The 13,790-nt window shown below is 40.9% G+C and overlaps 1 protein-coding gene across 2 annotated transcripts in view; it reads left to right on the top strand.

Annotated features, from left to right (window-relative positions):
• MACO1 (macoilin 1) overlaps positions 1 to 13,790 on the top strand; it is a 63,222-nt gene that overhangs the window by 46,059 nt on the left and 3,373 nt on the right. For both annotated transcript variants that reach the window (XM_023732094.1, XM_012555789.2), the window contains 4 exons: positions 4,265 to 4,423; positions 6,080 to 6,262; positions 8,418 to 8,538; positions 11,240 to 11,414. In XM_023732094.1, coding sequence (XP_023587862.1) covers positions 4,265 to 4,423; positions 6,080 to 6,262; positions 8,418 to 8,538; positions 11,240 to 11,414 — 638 coding nt within the window. The remainder of the gene's footprint in view (positions 1 to 4,264; positions 4,424 to 6,079; positions 6,263 to 8,417; positions 8,539 to 11,239; positions 11,415 to 13,790) is intronic.

Genomic DNA, 13,790 nt, shown 5'->3' with positions numbered 1-13,790 from the left:
GATGTAGCTCTAATAAAAGCAGTCTGCGCTTGTGGATGAATTTTTTTTCCTCCTTTCTTTCAACCCCTATTTCCTGAAATTAGTTGCTACTGTTATTCTGCCTCATTTCCTGCCTGAGCACTTGCTTCTAATTCAGGTTGCAGCTATTGACATTTTAATAAAATCCCGTGAATACATTTGAAGATTTTGCATTAACCTACTGACACCGTTTAATCAGAACTTCTTGGTGCTTTGCATTAATGAATTGTATCTCTGCGTTTTACCTAGAAAGTATTGACGTTCAGTACAAAAGGGTTAAGTATACCATTAAAACAAGTAGCAGTTACCTGTTGAATAAATGCCCATAGCGCTTGACTGGCTTGATTCAGTCTAGTTTACGAATTCATGTAATTCTTTTAAAATTCATGACATGCATTTTTCTCTTGAGCAAATGCAAAATTTGGCATGGGAAAGTGTTTATATGTAAACTGTATAGGTGGTACTCTCTCACCAGTATTACATATATTTACATGTGTGGAGAAATAAAGAAGACATATGACAAAGAAGTACACAACGTGTGAATAGTGATTCTGTCTGGATGAGAGGATTATGAGTTATTTTTATTCTTTATAATTTTCTATTGCATCCCACTTTTTATACTGACTGGGTATCACTTTTGCAATAAAAAATAAATCCAATGAGGAATTGTAAATCATTTTACTGTCTGCCTCAGTAAAGATTTAAAATATAGAGTGAACATTCAAGGTTAAATTAATACTTTCTATAGAGAGACAATGAAAAATTGCCCGTCATAAATTTAAAAAATTATTGAGAATTTACCATTTAGCAGTTTTAAGTCATTTTACATGCAGTGTTCCCAGAGACCAGTTTTTCTTAAACTGGGGGATGCTGGTGTTAACTCACAGGTTTGCTGAAGCTATTTGGGAAGCAGTAATGCACATATATACAGAATTAATGGTGGCAGTTATGGAAAATCCTGAAGCATTTTAGTTCTGTGTCTTGTGAGATTATTTTATTTTTAAATAAAGTATTTTCTATTGTTGTAGAACACATACTGAAGTATATAAATCTTAAGTGTACAATTTATGAATTTCCGCAGTGAACATATCCCTGTAGCCACTTCATTTTATTTTTGTTGTGTATGCTACTATTTATCATTGACAAAATTTTCATAGAATTTCTACGTAAAAATATATTGTTTAGTGCTCCTTGATCTCTAGGGTTACACCTGCTCTAGATAGTTTGCAGTTTTTGCTCTCCTAAGTGTATTAGCGCTTTGGATTTTGAGATTTTTTGAGGAACTCTAAAACTTCAGTCAGAATAAATATTGTGATTCTTTATGGTAAGAGAAATCAGCTTTTATAGATTTAAAAATGTAAAAAAGTAATAACTGGAAAATTACTAACATCTAGCTTCTGCAGATTAATTTTTCTTTTGTTTCCATCTGTAGCACGTTTTGCCCCAGTAGGCTGGTTGTGTGGAACTTGATTCCTGTGCATCTGCATACGATACAGTTTAGTTTGCTAATCTGAAGAAGCAAATCAGCAGCCATCTGTAAAGTGTGTCAGACCTAGAAATCCTAAACCAAGCTGAGAGGAACTTTAGACATCATTGGTCTTAGATGGGGAAACTGAGGCTCACAAAGTTACAGTCTGTACACATCTTAGAGTTGACACCAGAGCTGAGTCTAGAACCCTGACTCTAAACCCCTTCACTAAACCATGCTGAGTCCCTATTCTCAGCTAAAAACTCACCTTTTCTACTAAAAATGTGATCTGCAGGCTGTGAAATCGACTTCTCAGGAAAGATAAATTACCTAATACGTTTTCCAGCCAATATTCTTAATGGGGATAGCCTGACAGCATTGACCTGTTTTGGAATACATCCCTTGGGTTCGGATGCATGAGGGGAGGTGTTGTGATGGTGTAAATGCTGATCTGTAATTGTTTAGAGCAGTTCCAGGAGCACCTTCAACTGGAATAACCCTGGCAATAGGGAAAGTGTGGTGTGATGTTGACTTGTGACCCTTCCCTGGGGAGCGAGCTGTGTCAGGGGACCCAGCAGTGCTGCTGGAACACAAGGTCTCTATCCTGTGTGCCCAGATGCCAGACAGGGGAACTGGTTACTGCACTTGGGAGATGACCATCGATGTTTCATGATTTTTGTTTTTTTCTTAAGTTGGCTAAAGGTAGGTAGACAAATAAACCTGATTTTTGGTGTTCTAAGGGAGGTCAGGCAACATATATAGAGTATGTGTTGGACACTGTGCTGTTGTTGTGTGTTGTCAAGTCGATCCCGACCCATAGTGACCCTGTAGGACAGAATAGAACTGCCCCCATAGGGTTTCCAAAACTGTAATCTTTATGGAAGCAGACTGCCACATCTTTCTCTTGTGGAGTGGCCGGTGGGTTCGAACTGCTGATCTTTCTGTTAGTAGCTGAGTGCTTAACCATTGTGCTACCGGGGCTCCTTGACACTGTGTTAGGCCTTGGGAATTTAAAAAACCAGTTGCTGTCGAGTCAACTCCTACTCATGGTAACCCCATATGTGTCAGAGTAGAACAGTGCTCCATGGAGTTTTCAGTGACTGATATTTTGGAAGTAGATTGCCAGTCCTTTCTTCTGAGATGCCCTAACCAAAAAAAAAAAAAAAAAGCCAACCTTTTGGTTAGCAGCTGAGCATATTAACCATTTGCACCACCCAGGTACTCCCGTAGGGATGTAGTGCTTAATAAAAATGTTTGTAACGACTTAGTCTGTGGAGCTGACAGTTCCAAAGAGCGATCATCCCCCTCTAGAAATCTTAGTTCTTTTGGTATACTGGATTAGTGAAATGCACAAGAGCCTCATCAGACTAAGCAAACTGATTCTTACCTACCTGTGAGTTTGTATCCTGATGGAAAGGTGTCTTCTAAGCCTCACATGGCAGCTGTCCTTGGCCTGACCTTCAGTGCCAGCCTCTGCAGTCCCATCTACCAGACTCATCCTATCCTTTCTTCCTTTGCTGTCAGTGCAAGCCTCCTTCTGAGGCCAGACTCATCTCTCTGTCCCCAAATATCTATGGCTGTTGCTGCCTTTAAGCTTTTGAGCATGTTTTCGCCTTCATTTAGAATGCCTCCTCTTCCCCTTCCACTTCTTCAAACTCTGTGCAACCTTCAGGGCACAACTCAGTTCCTGTCTTGTCTGCAAAGCCTTTCCCAGTCAACTTAGACTGTGTTGTTCTCTTCCCAGAACTCATGTAGTACTCCCACCTGTACTGCAGTACACTTTAGCCTCGTGGTGAAGAGAATGGACTGTGGAGCTAGACTGCCTGTGTGACGTTAGGCTATAACTTTTCCAGACCTAGATTCCGTCTCTGTAAAATGGAGATGATAACTGTACTTAGCCCATATTTGAGCAGATTAAATGAGTTAATACAGTTGGAGCCTAGAGAACAGTGCCTGGCACCTGAGTTCTCATTAAATGCTAGCTGTTATAGTATTCCTGCTTGCCTTCTTTGTGGTGGTGTTTAATCATTTTAAATATTTCTTGGCCCCTTGTGAAACTGTAAAGTCCTCCCATGAAGAAAGTGACTTGATTTTACACCTTTTATTGACCCTTTTCAGTACCACATGTGCATATAATAGGTCCCAAATACATATCGCTTAAAATGAAATCTGTTATTGCACAGAAGAAAATAAATGGAACAGAAGGCATTGAAAAGAAAAGACAAGCTTCAGTTCGCAGGTGGAGCTTTCTTATCATTCTTAGAGCATGTAATTTGTTCCTTTTTTCATTGTTGAATCTAATGAACTCTTCTCCCACAGTTACCAGAAGTGTGAGCATCATTTAGCAAGGATGCTAACAATTTCAGGAGGTTGTCTCAGACCCTGTTTTCTGCTAGGCTAATGAGGGGAGGGAATCTCAGGTGGTAGATTCTAATCTATCGGAGTATCTCATGGAAAATTCACCTGTGGGAAGGGGACCTTCGCTCTTAGGCACATTCTCTGTGTCTTCACCTCCTTTATTAGCAACTCACCATCTTCACCTGTCAGTGTTTAAACATTTGCAGGAGATCAAAAGTCACCCGCTAGTGGTGAGAGGTTGGGACCCAGGTGAGTGTACTCAATGAAAAGGTAATTGCCGATGGGATTCCTGGTGATGGCAGGAGCTGCCGGAGGGGTCTCTGCCACCCATCCAGCAGCCTGGACCTCAGCCAGAGTCTCCTACAGAGCCCTGTGGGAGACGTCTCCATGACGAAAACACTGCGTTTCTCCTTCTCCTAGGCTGGAACAAGACATTAAAAAGTTAAAGGCTGACCTGCAGGCCAGCAGGCAAGTGGAACAAGAGCTCCGCAGTCAGATCAGCTCCCTCTCGAGCACCGAGCGAGGGATCCGCTCAGAAATGGGCCAGCTCCGGCAGGAGAACGAGCTGCTGCAGAACAAGTACGTGCTCCTTGCAGGTTTTGGGCCATAAGCCGAGCACCTCACTGTTTCTCTTGTTTCCAGGGATTGGAGCATAAGATTCAGTGTGACAAAGGGATTCTTTACCTCGTAGAAGGATTTTTAAGATGTTTAAAATATTTAATTTAGTACTCTGTTACACACGTGTATAAAACCCGTTGCCATCGAGTTGATTCTGACTCATAGCAACCCTACAGGACAGAGTTGTACTGCCCCCGTAGGTTTCCAGGAAGCGGCTGGTGGATTTGAACTGCGGACCTCTTCGTTAGCAGCTGAGCTCTCAACCATTGCACCACCAGGGCTCCAGACAAACATATATATACACATGTATACAAAATCTACAAAAACTTACCTTCATCACAACAGTTTATTATTTTGTCTTCTCTCATTTAATAACTTCTCTTAGTTTAAAATAGTTATTGAGTTTTTGTGATAGTATAAGTAAAATTGACATGAAGTAGTTCTGCCACAATCTGAAAAGCTTGCTCCTTTGAGTGAAGGTTTCTGGAGGATTACACTATATTTACTTTGATTTCCAGAACTAAAAAATGATGTTGAACTTTGACTGATTTTATTTGAGGAGGCAGGCTAAAAGCCAGCTCTTCTGTGTGAATTCTTTTAAGCTTTCCATTAATTATCCTAGAATTACTTCTTCACTCATTGTGGGTCTCTTTTTTTTTTTTAATTTCTAAGCAGTGTGTGTCTGTGGCAGTGATTACTGTTACAGGCTTTGGGCTTTGTGGGTTTTCCACGTTGAAAGAGAAGTCCTTCAGCATGTAACTCAAAGCTAGAACATTATAGGCAGATAATCTTTCCATCGCTTCTTACAAACTTTTGTGGTGGCTCTAGCATTGGTACATAGAGAACGTCCCAGTGATAAGCTCACTTCCTGTGGGTGTGTAAAGCTGGGAGTGGTGGTAGGCAGGGAATGCAGTAGGGCTGAAATTTTTAGCTGAAATGAAGCATACTCTGATGTAAGAGATCTATTTTGGGATGCTCTGAGAAAACATCTCACAGCTGGAAAGCAAAGGCTGCAGTAGGCTCCAGCATAATTGTTTTCAGGATACACTCCCGCCCCTTGCCTCTCAGTGACTGTAGGGCTGGACCCATCAGTGGGTCCTTGGTAGGAATGAAATTCCTTCTGTGCAGTACCCAGTGTGCTCTGGGGCACTAGAAGTAGTTTGTGTTTTATCCTATTTTCTGAGCTACCCTCTGTAGATCACATACCTTTACAGGGTAGGGGCTAGGTCTGATTCCGCATCTTGTAAGGCAGCTTGTTTATTGGTGTGTAAACCCATTGCCATCAAGTCGATTCCGACTCATGGCGACCCTATAGGACAGAGTAGAACTGCCCCATAGGGTTTCCAAGGAGCAGCTGGTGGATTCAAACTGTTGACCTTTTGGTTAGCAGCAGAGCTCTTAACCACTGCACCACCAGGGCTCCATTATTGGTGTTTAGGAATTGTTAAATAACAATGACAATGTGTGTTCTCTGAGCACTCTGGGAATTGACATTTATGGTTTGCTGCTCAAACCTCCTATTTACCTGACCTTAAAATGATCAAGAAAAGCCATGTTTCTCCAGGAAATATAGGGACGTTTCTAGTGGTAAAACTCTATATAATCATTTCCATATAGGTTACATAATGCTGTGCAAATGAAGCAAAAAGACAAGCAGAATATCAGCCAGTTGGAGAAAAAGCTAAAAGCTGAGCAGGAAGCACGAAGCTTTGTGGAAAAGCAGTTAATGGAGGAGAAAAAAAGGAAGAAGTTAGAAGAAGCCACTGCTGCCCGGGCTGTTGCATTTGCTGCTGCATCTAGGTATGCTTATATCACCTGAGTGCTTAATCCATGGTTGGCGTTCCTTGAACTGAGGCACATCAAATTTGATACCTTGGACAGGATTGAAAATACAACAGTCATGCATGGATGGATTGTTTTTAAATACTGTTTTATTAGCTGGCTTAAACGCCATCTGTGCAACCTTGCACTCTCTTACAGCACCTTCATCCCTCAGTGACCTCATCTATAAAGTAGAATGAGGGAATCGCCATGCCTTCCACATTTGGGAGCCAGAGCGCTGCTTATGAATGTGTTTCCAATCACGTTCTTTAAGACTGCTGATTGCTAAATGCCTTAAGAGAATTTGATTTTAGGAGAAGATTGGTTCCATCTGGAACTCTCCACTTTTAGGTATATGTTTCTGGAGTCTGTCGTAAAATAGAAGAAAGGTAAAATCTTGGTTGCCTAAGCACTGTACTTATTGACTGCTCATGTCTTTGTTGGGTAGCCAGCAGACTGTCAAATGAGCTGGTAAACATAAGTTTCTATTAGACAACATTAAATCTATGGAGTGATGAAAACTGGGGACTACTTCCTAAACCATTGAAGAGTAGAACTATATGCAAGTATTCCAAAAATGGATCTGTAAATGCCATCTGAATTCCAGCAAGGAGAGAAGATAGTTAAAAGGCCCCCCCCCTTTTTTTTTGTCTCCACTTTATCACTTTTTCTTTGGGTTTTTGGACAAATGAAGTCCATCTACATGGTGGGGGTCAGTTATGGTTTGCAGATGTAGAATGAAGTTATTATTTCATTTTTAATTTCCATCCTAATGTGTATCTGTGTGGTATAATTCAACTGTAATTTTTCCTTGAGTTTTACTTTGTTGTATTAAACAAGTAATTTACTTGTCAACCTTTGGCATGCTAATAGCCTTCTTTTGGATTCCGGCATTTGTAGAATAATTGGTGAATCATCATTTCACCTTTTAGGAAATAACAGCAAAAAAGAACTATTTCTCCTTTTGTGATTCCGTCTTTCGCTCAGCAGACCCTACCTCAGATGGCGGAGCTCACTTGGCCCCATCAGCATCTACACAGTATCACAAAACCCTTTACAATCCTGCCGAGGATGTGGGCTTTTTCGCTTGGTTTTTTAAGGATTTGTAGCTTTAAGTATTTCTGAAACACGCAGGAGATTTTCCTGGGCAGTCATCTGGTTTGTCCTGGGCTGTCTTTAATTCACGTAGCACCTCCCCTTTTTAAAAATCCACTGAGGAGGACATAGTAGGTCCTTAACCATACTCTTTAGTGTCTCATATGCCTGTGACTCAGTAAATTGGTGTCAGTGTCTATCCTAAGTCTCTTTGGCCTCCAGTTAAGCTTATTTGGTTTGATCTTATCCTTGGATGGTTCTCGTTTGCCATCACTAATGTAGATAGAGGTTGTCTTTATTGTTAAGTATATCTCAAGCCCTGGATCTCCCATTTTGTTAGGCAAAAGACACCTAGTTTCTACATCGGGCTTTCTGAAACCCAAATAATTAAATAACTTTGGACTGCTATCATCTTTTTCAGCTGTCCTTGGTATAGCCCTGAGAAGCAGCCTAATAGTGCTCCTCATTTTTATTTTTCCCCCTTTCTACTACAAGCTTGTGCAACTTAGTGACCAAAGAAAGGCTAAGGTTCCCAGTGCATAGCCTCTCGAAAGTGAAAAAAACAATTTTAGCTCACTGCCCCCTGCTGGAGACAGCATATGTTCAGGTCAGCGTATATTCTTGCTCAGCTTTGTGTGCATTGACTTAAGTCACCTGGCCTGGTGGAAACATTGCTGGCTTGGGAAGCTGCAAACCTTGGCAAACTTACAAGCTAGGTGACCTTGCACTAGTAATATACCTATCTTGCCTTAGTTTTCTTATCTGGAAAATGAGATAGTACACCCTACCCCATAAGGTTATTATAAAGATTGAATAAGGTAGTATGGGTAAAGTACCTAGCTTGGTGCCTGGCTCATGTTAGACACCCAATAAATAATAACTATTATAGATCATTATTGAATTTATCAAAGAACAGAGAATGAACAGACTGGGACAAAAGCTAAAATGAAACCATGGAGCATAAGAGAAATATGAACGCTGCAGTGTAAGTAAGCGTATAGTCTTTTAAATCCCTTTATTTCCTCCTTTTTTTCAAAAGGGGAGAGTGCACCGAAACCTTAAGGAATCGGATCAGAGAACTAGAAGCAGAGGGCAAGAAGCTAACAATGGACATGAAAGTGAAAGAAGACCAAATCAGAGAATTAGAACTGAAAGTTCAGGTAATGACGGTAGGGTGGGCAACAGACTTTTTCTCTCATTTGAATTCCTCTTTTATATTAGATTGGTGCTCTGTGCTGCAGTGTGGGGGTGGTACCTTTTGGTACAAGCCAAATTCCATGGCACCTAAAAACCTCTCCGTGACAAATAGATTTAAAGCTCTAATTAATCTTGTCCAGCTCATCTCAAGTCAATATACCCAGATTCTGATACAAGCCAGAAATGTTGATGGTGCTTTGACTTATTTTATACCAGGATCTGACTTACTGCGGATTCCTTCCATTTTTTCAGGCTAGATAGGCCAGATTAGTGTCCTTCAGGACTTACACATCTCTTCTTAGCCCTAACCTGCTCAGTTCATGGCTAAGGAACTGCCCCTCGTGGATGGCTCTGCACCTTGCAGATTGTGGTTGATGAGGAAGGGTGCCAGTGTTGTGGATGGAGCTAGTCTTTTGGGCTTGTTTACCTTAGCCAAGTACTTCGCATTGGCTCTTCAAAGGGACATTTAAAACCAATGTCATGTATTATAAAGTTACAGTAATTTGAATCATGTGGGACTGGTAAAAAAAAATTACTGGTAGGTCAGTGCAGTAGAATAAGTGAGTTGGAAACAAAGCCTAAAATGTGTAGTAAAGGTGGCATCAGAAATAGATGGAGAAGCAAGGGTTCATCAGTAAAAGGCTTTCAAATAGCCAGGTAACTGGAAAGAAGAAAGTAAAATTAGAAGCTTATTTCATATCACACACAAAAAGAAGTTCCAGATGAAGAGTTGAATGCAGGAATAAAAACAAAACAAAACTTAAAAAAAAAAAAAAAAAAAGCCACGTGGAAATATAGTAGAATTTGATCTTGAAGCAGGAAAGACTTTCTAGACATAAAGCAATGGAAGAAATCACAAAGGGAAAAAATCAGTGAAAAGTAAAATTAATTGGAAAAGATACAGATGGTACAAAAAATAAAATAATATTGTCTGTATGTAAATAGCTCATAAAATTTCTAAGAAATGCTCAGATATACACAAAAATAGGCAAAGGACATGAACAACAAATAACTTTACAGAAGAAATGCAAATGACTGATAAGAATACATTGAAGACATGCAGATTAAAATTAAGTATCATTTTTATCCTTTGAAATTAGCAAAGATGTTTTTAAATGATAATACTAATCTTGATGAGCAATGAAATAGGCCTTATACATTGCTGGTGGAAGCATAACTTTCTGGGAAAGGTCATGTACTTTATAAAGATTTTTGATACATATTGACAAGCTGTTTTCCAAAAAAAAAATTGCCCTTTTTAGGACTCTAACCTACAGTAAATATTTAAAAATCTGATCAATGATTGATATACAAAGATAAACATGTTCATTATAGTGGTATATAAGTGCAAAATTGGAAACAGTCTTAACAATGGGAGATTCTTTAATAAATTGTGGTATGCATACACGTACTTTGGATGTGTTATCCGGGGAGACTAGTCCCTGGAGAAGGGAAAGAGGAAGGCCCTCAGTGAGATGGATTGACGTAGTGGCTGCAAGAATGGGCGCAAGCGTAACAATTGTGAGGATGGCACAGGACCAGGCAGTGTTTGTTCTGTTGTACACAGGGTTGCTGAGAGTCTGAACGGACAACATGCAGGAATATTATGCAGCAATTAAAAATTATATTTTGAAAAAATAGTCGAGATGATATTTTTTTAAAAGCTGTATACAAAATTGTTCATATGGTGTTATGCTAAAAGACCCATATACATAGTAAAAAGACTAAAAGAAAATATGTATTTTTCACAGTGTTATTTGTGTTTTGGGATTACGGGTGATTGTTTTTTTTTTTTTTTCTGTGAACTTTTCTGTATTTCTGAATTCTCTGTGATGTTTGGATTTCTCTCTTAAAAATTTTTTTTCACAAAACTATAAATTTTTATATGAAAGACTAACTTGAATTGTGAACTTTCACTTAAAGCACAACAATTTAAAAAAAACTAACAGTTTATGGTCTAGAAAACAGGACAGTGATTACTTTTGAAGAGTGGGTAATGACTGGTGAAAAAAAATTTTTTTCAATCTGCGTACATATTTACTGGCTGCCAGTTGTTTAATTCACATTTTTATAATTTTTAGTGTAGGTTGGGAGTAGAGTTTTGAAATTTGACTGCAACATCACAGCAACATTTATAGCTAGCCAGCAAAGAAGATGTTCTTTGTGGTTCTGAATTCGGCTTGCAAGTGTTTTATCTGGAGGCAGAGTCTATTGTTATGTAGACACATGGTCAATACAGAGTCAAATAATTTCCTGCTAAAATTTTTTGTACATATCACCGTACATTTTGTATTTGCTCTAAGTAGTGGGTCTAAATCCACAAAGTGCTAGGATGCTGTGTTCTAGTGGCAAAGTCAATAATAAACTCACTGCCTTCAAGTCAATTCTGACTCACAGTGACCCTGTAGGACAGAGTAGAACCTGCCCCATAGGGTTTCCAAGGCTGTAATCTTTATGGAAGCAGACTGCCATGTCTTTCTCCTGCAGAGCGGCTGGTGGGTTCAAACCACCGACCTTTTGGTTGACAGTTGAACACTTTAACCACTGCACCACCAGGGCTCCTCAAGTCAATAATAGTGGGATTTAATTTGTGATCTCAGGCTAATTTGTAGACATCGATGCCAAGACTGTCTCATCACATTGCTCTTTTGATGCTGTTGATAGGAGCTTCGGAAGTATAAGGAAAATGAGAAGGACACTGAGGTGTTAATGTCAGCCCTCTCAGCCATGCAAGATAAAACACAGCACCTGGAAAACAGCCTGAGCGCAGAGACCAGAATCAAGCTGGACCTTTTCTCCGCACTTGGCGACGCAAAGCGGCAGCTCGAGATTGCCCAAGGTAAGAGAAGAGCAGGCCCAGGTGAGATGGTGTGACTAAGAATGGACAGGGAGCAAACCTTCCTTAGGGCTCTGAACCAGAGGGCATTTCTGTTTTCTCTTTAAGTGGTTTGGTAAGTGCCCAACGTTGAAATCTAGGAATCATCACCTTAATTCATTCTGCAAACATATTTTGAGATGAGAACATGTCAAGTACAGGGCATTCAGAGAAGAGTGTGAGTTTCTACACTCAAGGAGCTTACAGTGTTGTTGAGGAAATACAGAGCTGCAGAGTCATCGGAAGGTGCTGTTGTATCACTGTGTGCAGGGGCTGTGAGAACATAGAGGCAGGGACTAGGCCAGTCTGGGGAATTAGAGAGGGCTGTTTCCCAGGGGAGCTAAGATCTGAGCTGGGTCTTGAATGATGAGAAGGAGTCAGCCCAATGAAGAAGCAGTGTGATGTGTGGGCTTAGAAGCAGCCTGGGCACGGGCAGGAAGGTTAGGTGGGGCCTGATGTGTTCAGAACCGCAGCTATCTCTGCTTGGCTGGAATGATGGGAGAAGAGGCTGGAGAGCAGGCTGTTTACTCAGCAGGTATTTATTAGCACTGAGAGAGTCCCTGGGGGTACAGCCCTATTGGGGACAGATAGTGAACAAGTAAATGTATAATATGCCAGATCATAATAGGTACAATAAAGAAAATGATGAGGCGTGTGTATGTAGGGCCACTACTTCAACAGGGTGAGGTCCCTTGAATTGGTAGCATTTGAGCAGAGACCCAACAGAAGAGAGTAAGTGAATATCTGGGGAAAGGCCCTTCAGGCAGAGGAAGCAGGAATGGGTGAGATGGCCAGTGAGCACGTGCTTGGTGGCTAATGGGAACTCGGGGTGGCCAGCAGGAGCATGCCTAGTGGCCAGGGGGATTGTGTGTGGTGGCCAGTGTGGCTGCAGCCTGCAAGCAGGCAGGAGCCATAGGAGTCAGAAGTAGCAGGAGCCAGATTCTCTAAGGGCTTGTAGCCTGTGGAAAGAACTTTGGACTTTACTCTGAGTAACATGGGGAGATTTGGAAAGATTCTGCACAGAGGCGTGACATGACCTGATGAAAAGAAATTTGGGATTTGTCCAAGAAATGATTCTTAGCCCCACTGATTAGCCACCAATAGGTTACTGAAAAAGAAAAAATTTTTCAAGCAAGTTGATTTGGAGAAAAGAAAAGAATATTTCAATTCAGCAGGTACTTATGGAGCATTCACACTTAAACTCTGAACAAAGTATTATCTTAGGAGCTAAAGGAGACAAAAATGAACAAGACATAGTCTAGCAGGAGATTTACAAAGGTGGTGTGCTCACACTGTTTGATCTTAGGAGCCCCTTTACACGTTTAAAATTATTGAGGCCCCCAAAAAAGTTGTTTAATATCTATCAATATTTACCTATTCTACATTAAAACTTTAATATCAGGCATTGTTTTACATTTAGCAAATCTCTTTAATGTCTGGCTTAACAGAAGACAGTTCAGTTCTCATCTCTGCTTCTGCATTCAGTTTGTTGACTATTACATCATGTAGTTTCTGGAAAACTCCACTTATACTCACGAAAGAATGAGAGCACAGAAGGCAGCTAGCATCTCAGTATTGTTATGGAAATGGTTTCGACCTTGTGGGCCCTGTGACCACACTTTGACAATTGCTGCACTAGGGTAAACCAAGCAGCAGGATCTGCTTGAAAGGCCAAAGGAGGAATTGGGGACGGACAGTGAGTGGGCTTTGAAGGGTAAATTTGAAGGATAAAGAGAATGGCAGGGAAGAGCATTGTTACCTGAGGGAAGAGTAAGCAAAGAAAGAAAGTGCTGGCAATGTCCCAAGTCTGCAGTGGCGTCAACTGGGAGATGTGGAAGAAGAGAATGGGAGATTAGGAGGGCCATGAATGAAGCCATACAATGTATTCTCAAGATTTTCAGGAGGAATGGGGTGAAATGTTTCTGACCATTATTTTGGAAATCTCCTTCCAATAGCAACAGCCGGGTGAGAGATGGATTTGAAAGATGAGTTTGAGTGGAGGTTAGAGAGGCCAGTTAGAAAGCTATTATTATCTTTTATCTAAGAGGTGGTGAGTATGGAGGAGGAGGATGGTCCAGACAGGTGAGTAAAGGAGAGTAGAGATGCCTGAGTGATCTGTGAAGATAGTTACTGGAACCAGGAGGAGGAAGAGCAGAACAGGTTTAAGGAGTGAGAAGAGAGAATGAGTTTGGTTTTGGATGTTTTGATTTGGAGGTGCCTCCCAGGCCCCCAGGTGAGAGATGTTCATCAGTCAGCAGAACTTGGGGCCTAAACCCCAGAGAGAGGCCAAAACCACTGTGCGCGCGCGTGCGCGCGCGCGCACACACACACACCCCCACA

This window comes from Trichechus manatus, unplaced genomic scaffold (assembly GCF_000243295.1).
Source record: "Trichechus manatus latirostris isolate Lorelei unplaced genomic scaffold, TriManLat1.0 scaffold00048, whole genome shotgun sequence".
In the NCBI taxonomy this organism is placed as follows: Eukaryota; Metazoa; Chordata; class Mammalia; order Sirenia; family Trichechidae; genus Trichechus; species Trichechus manatus.
This window is presented reverse-complemented; position numbering and strand designations above follow the sequence as displayed.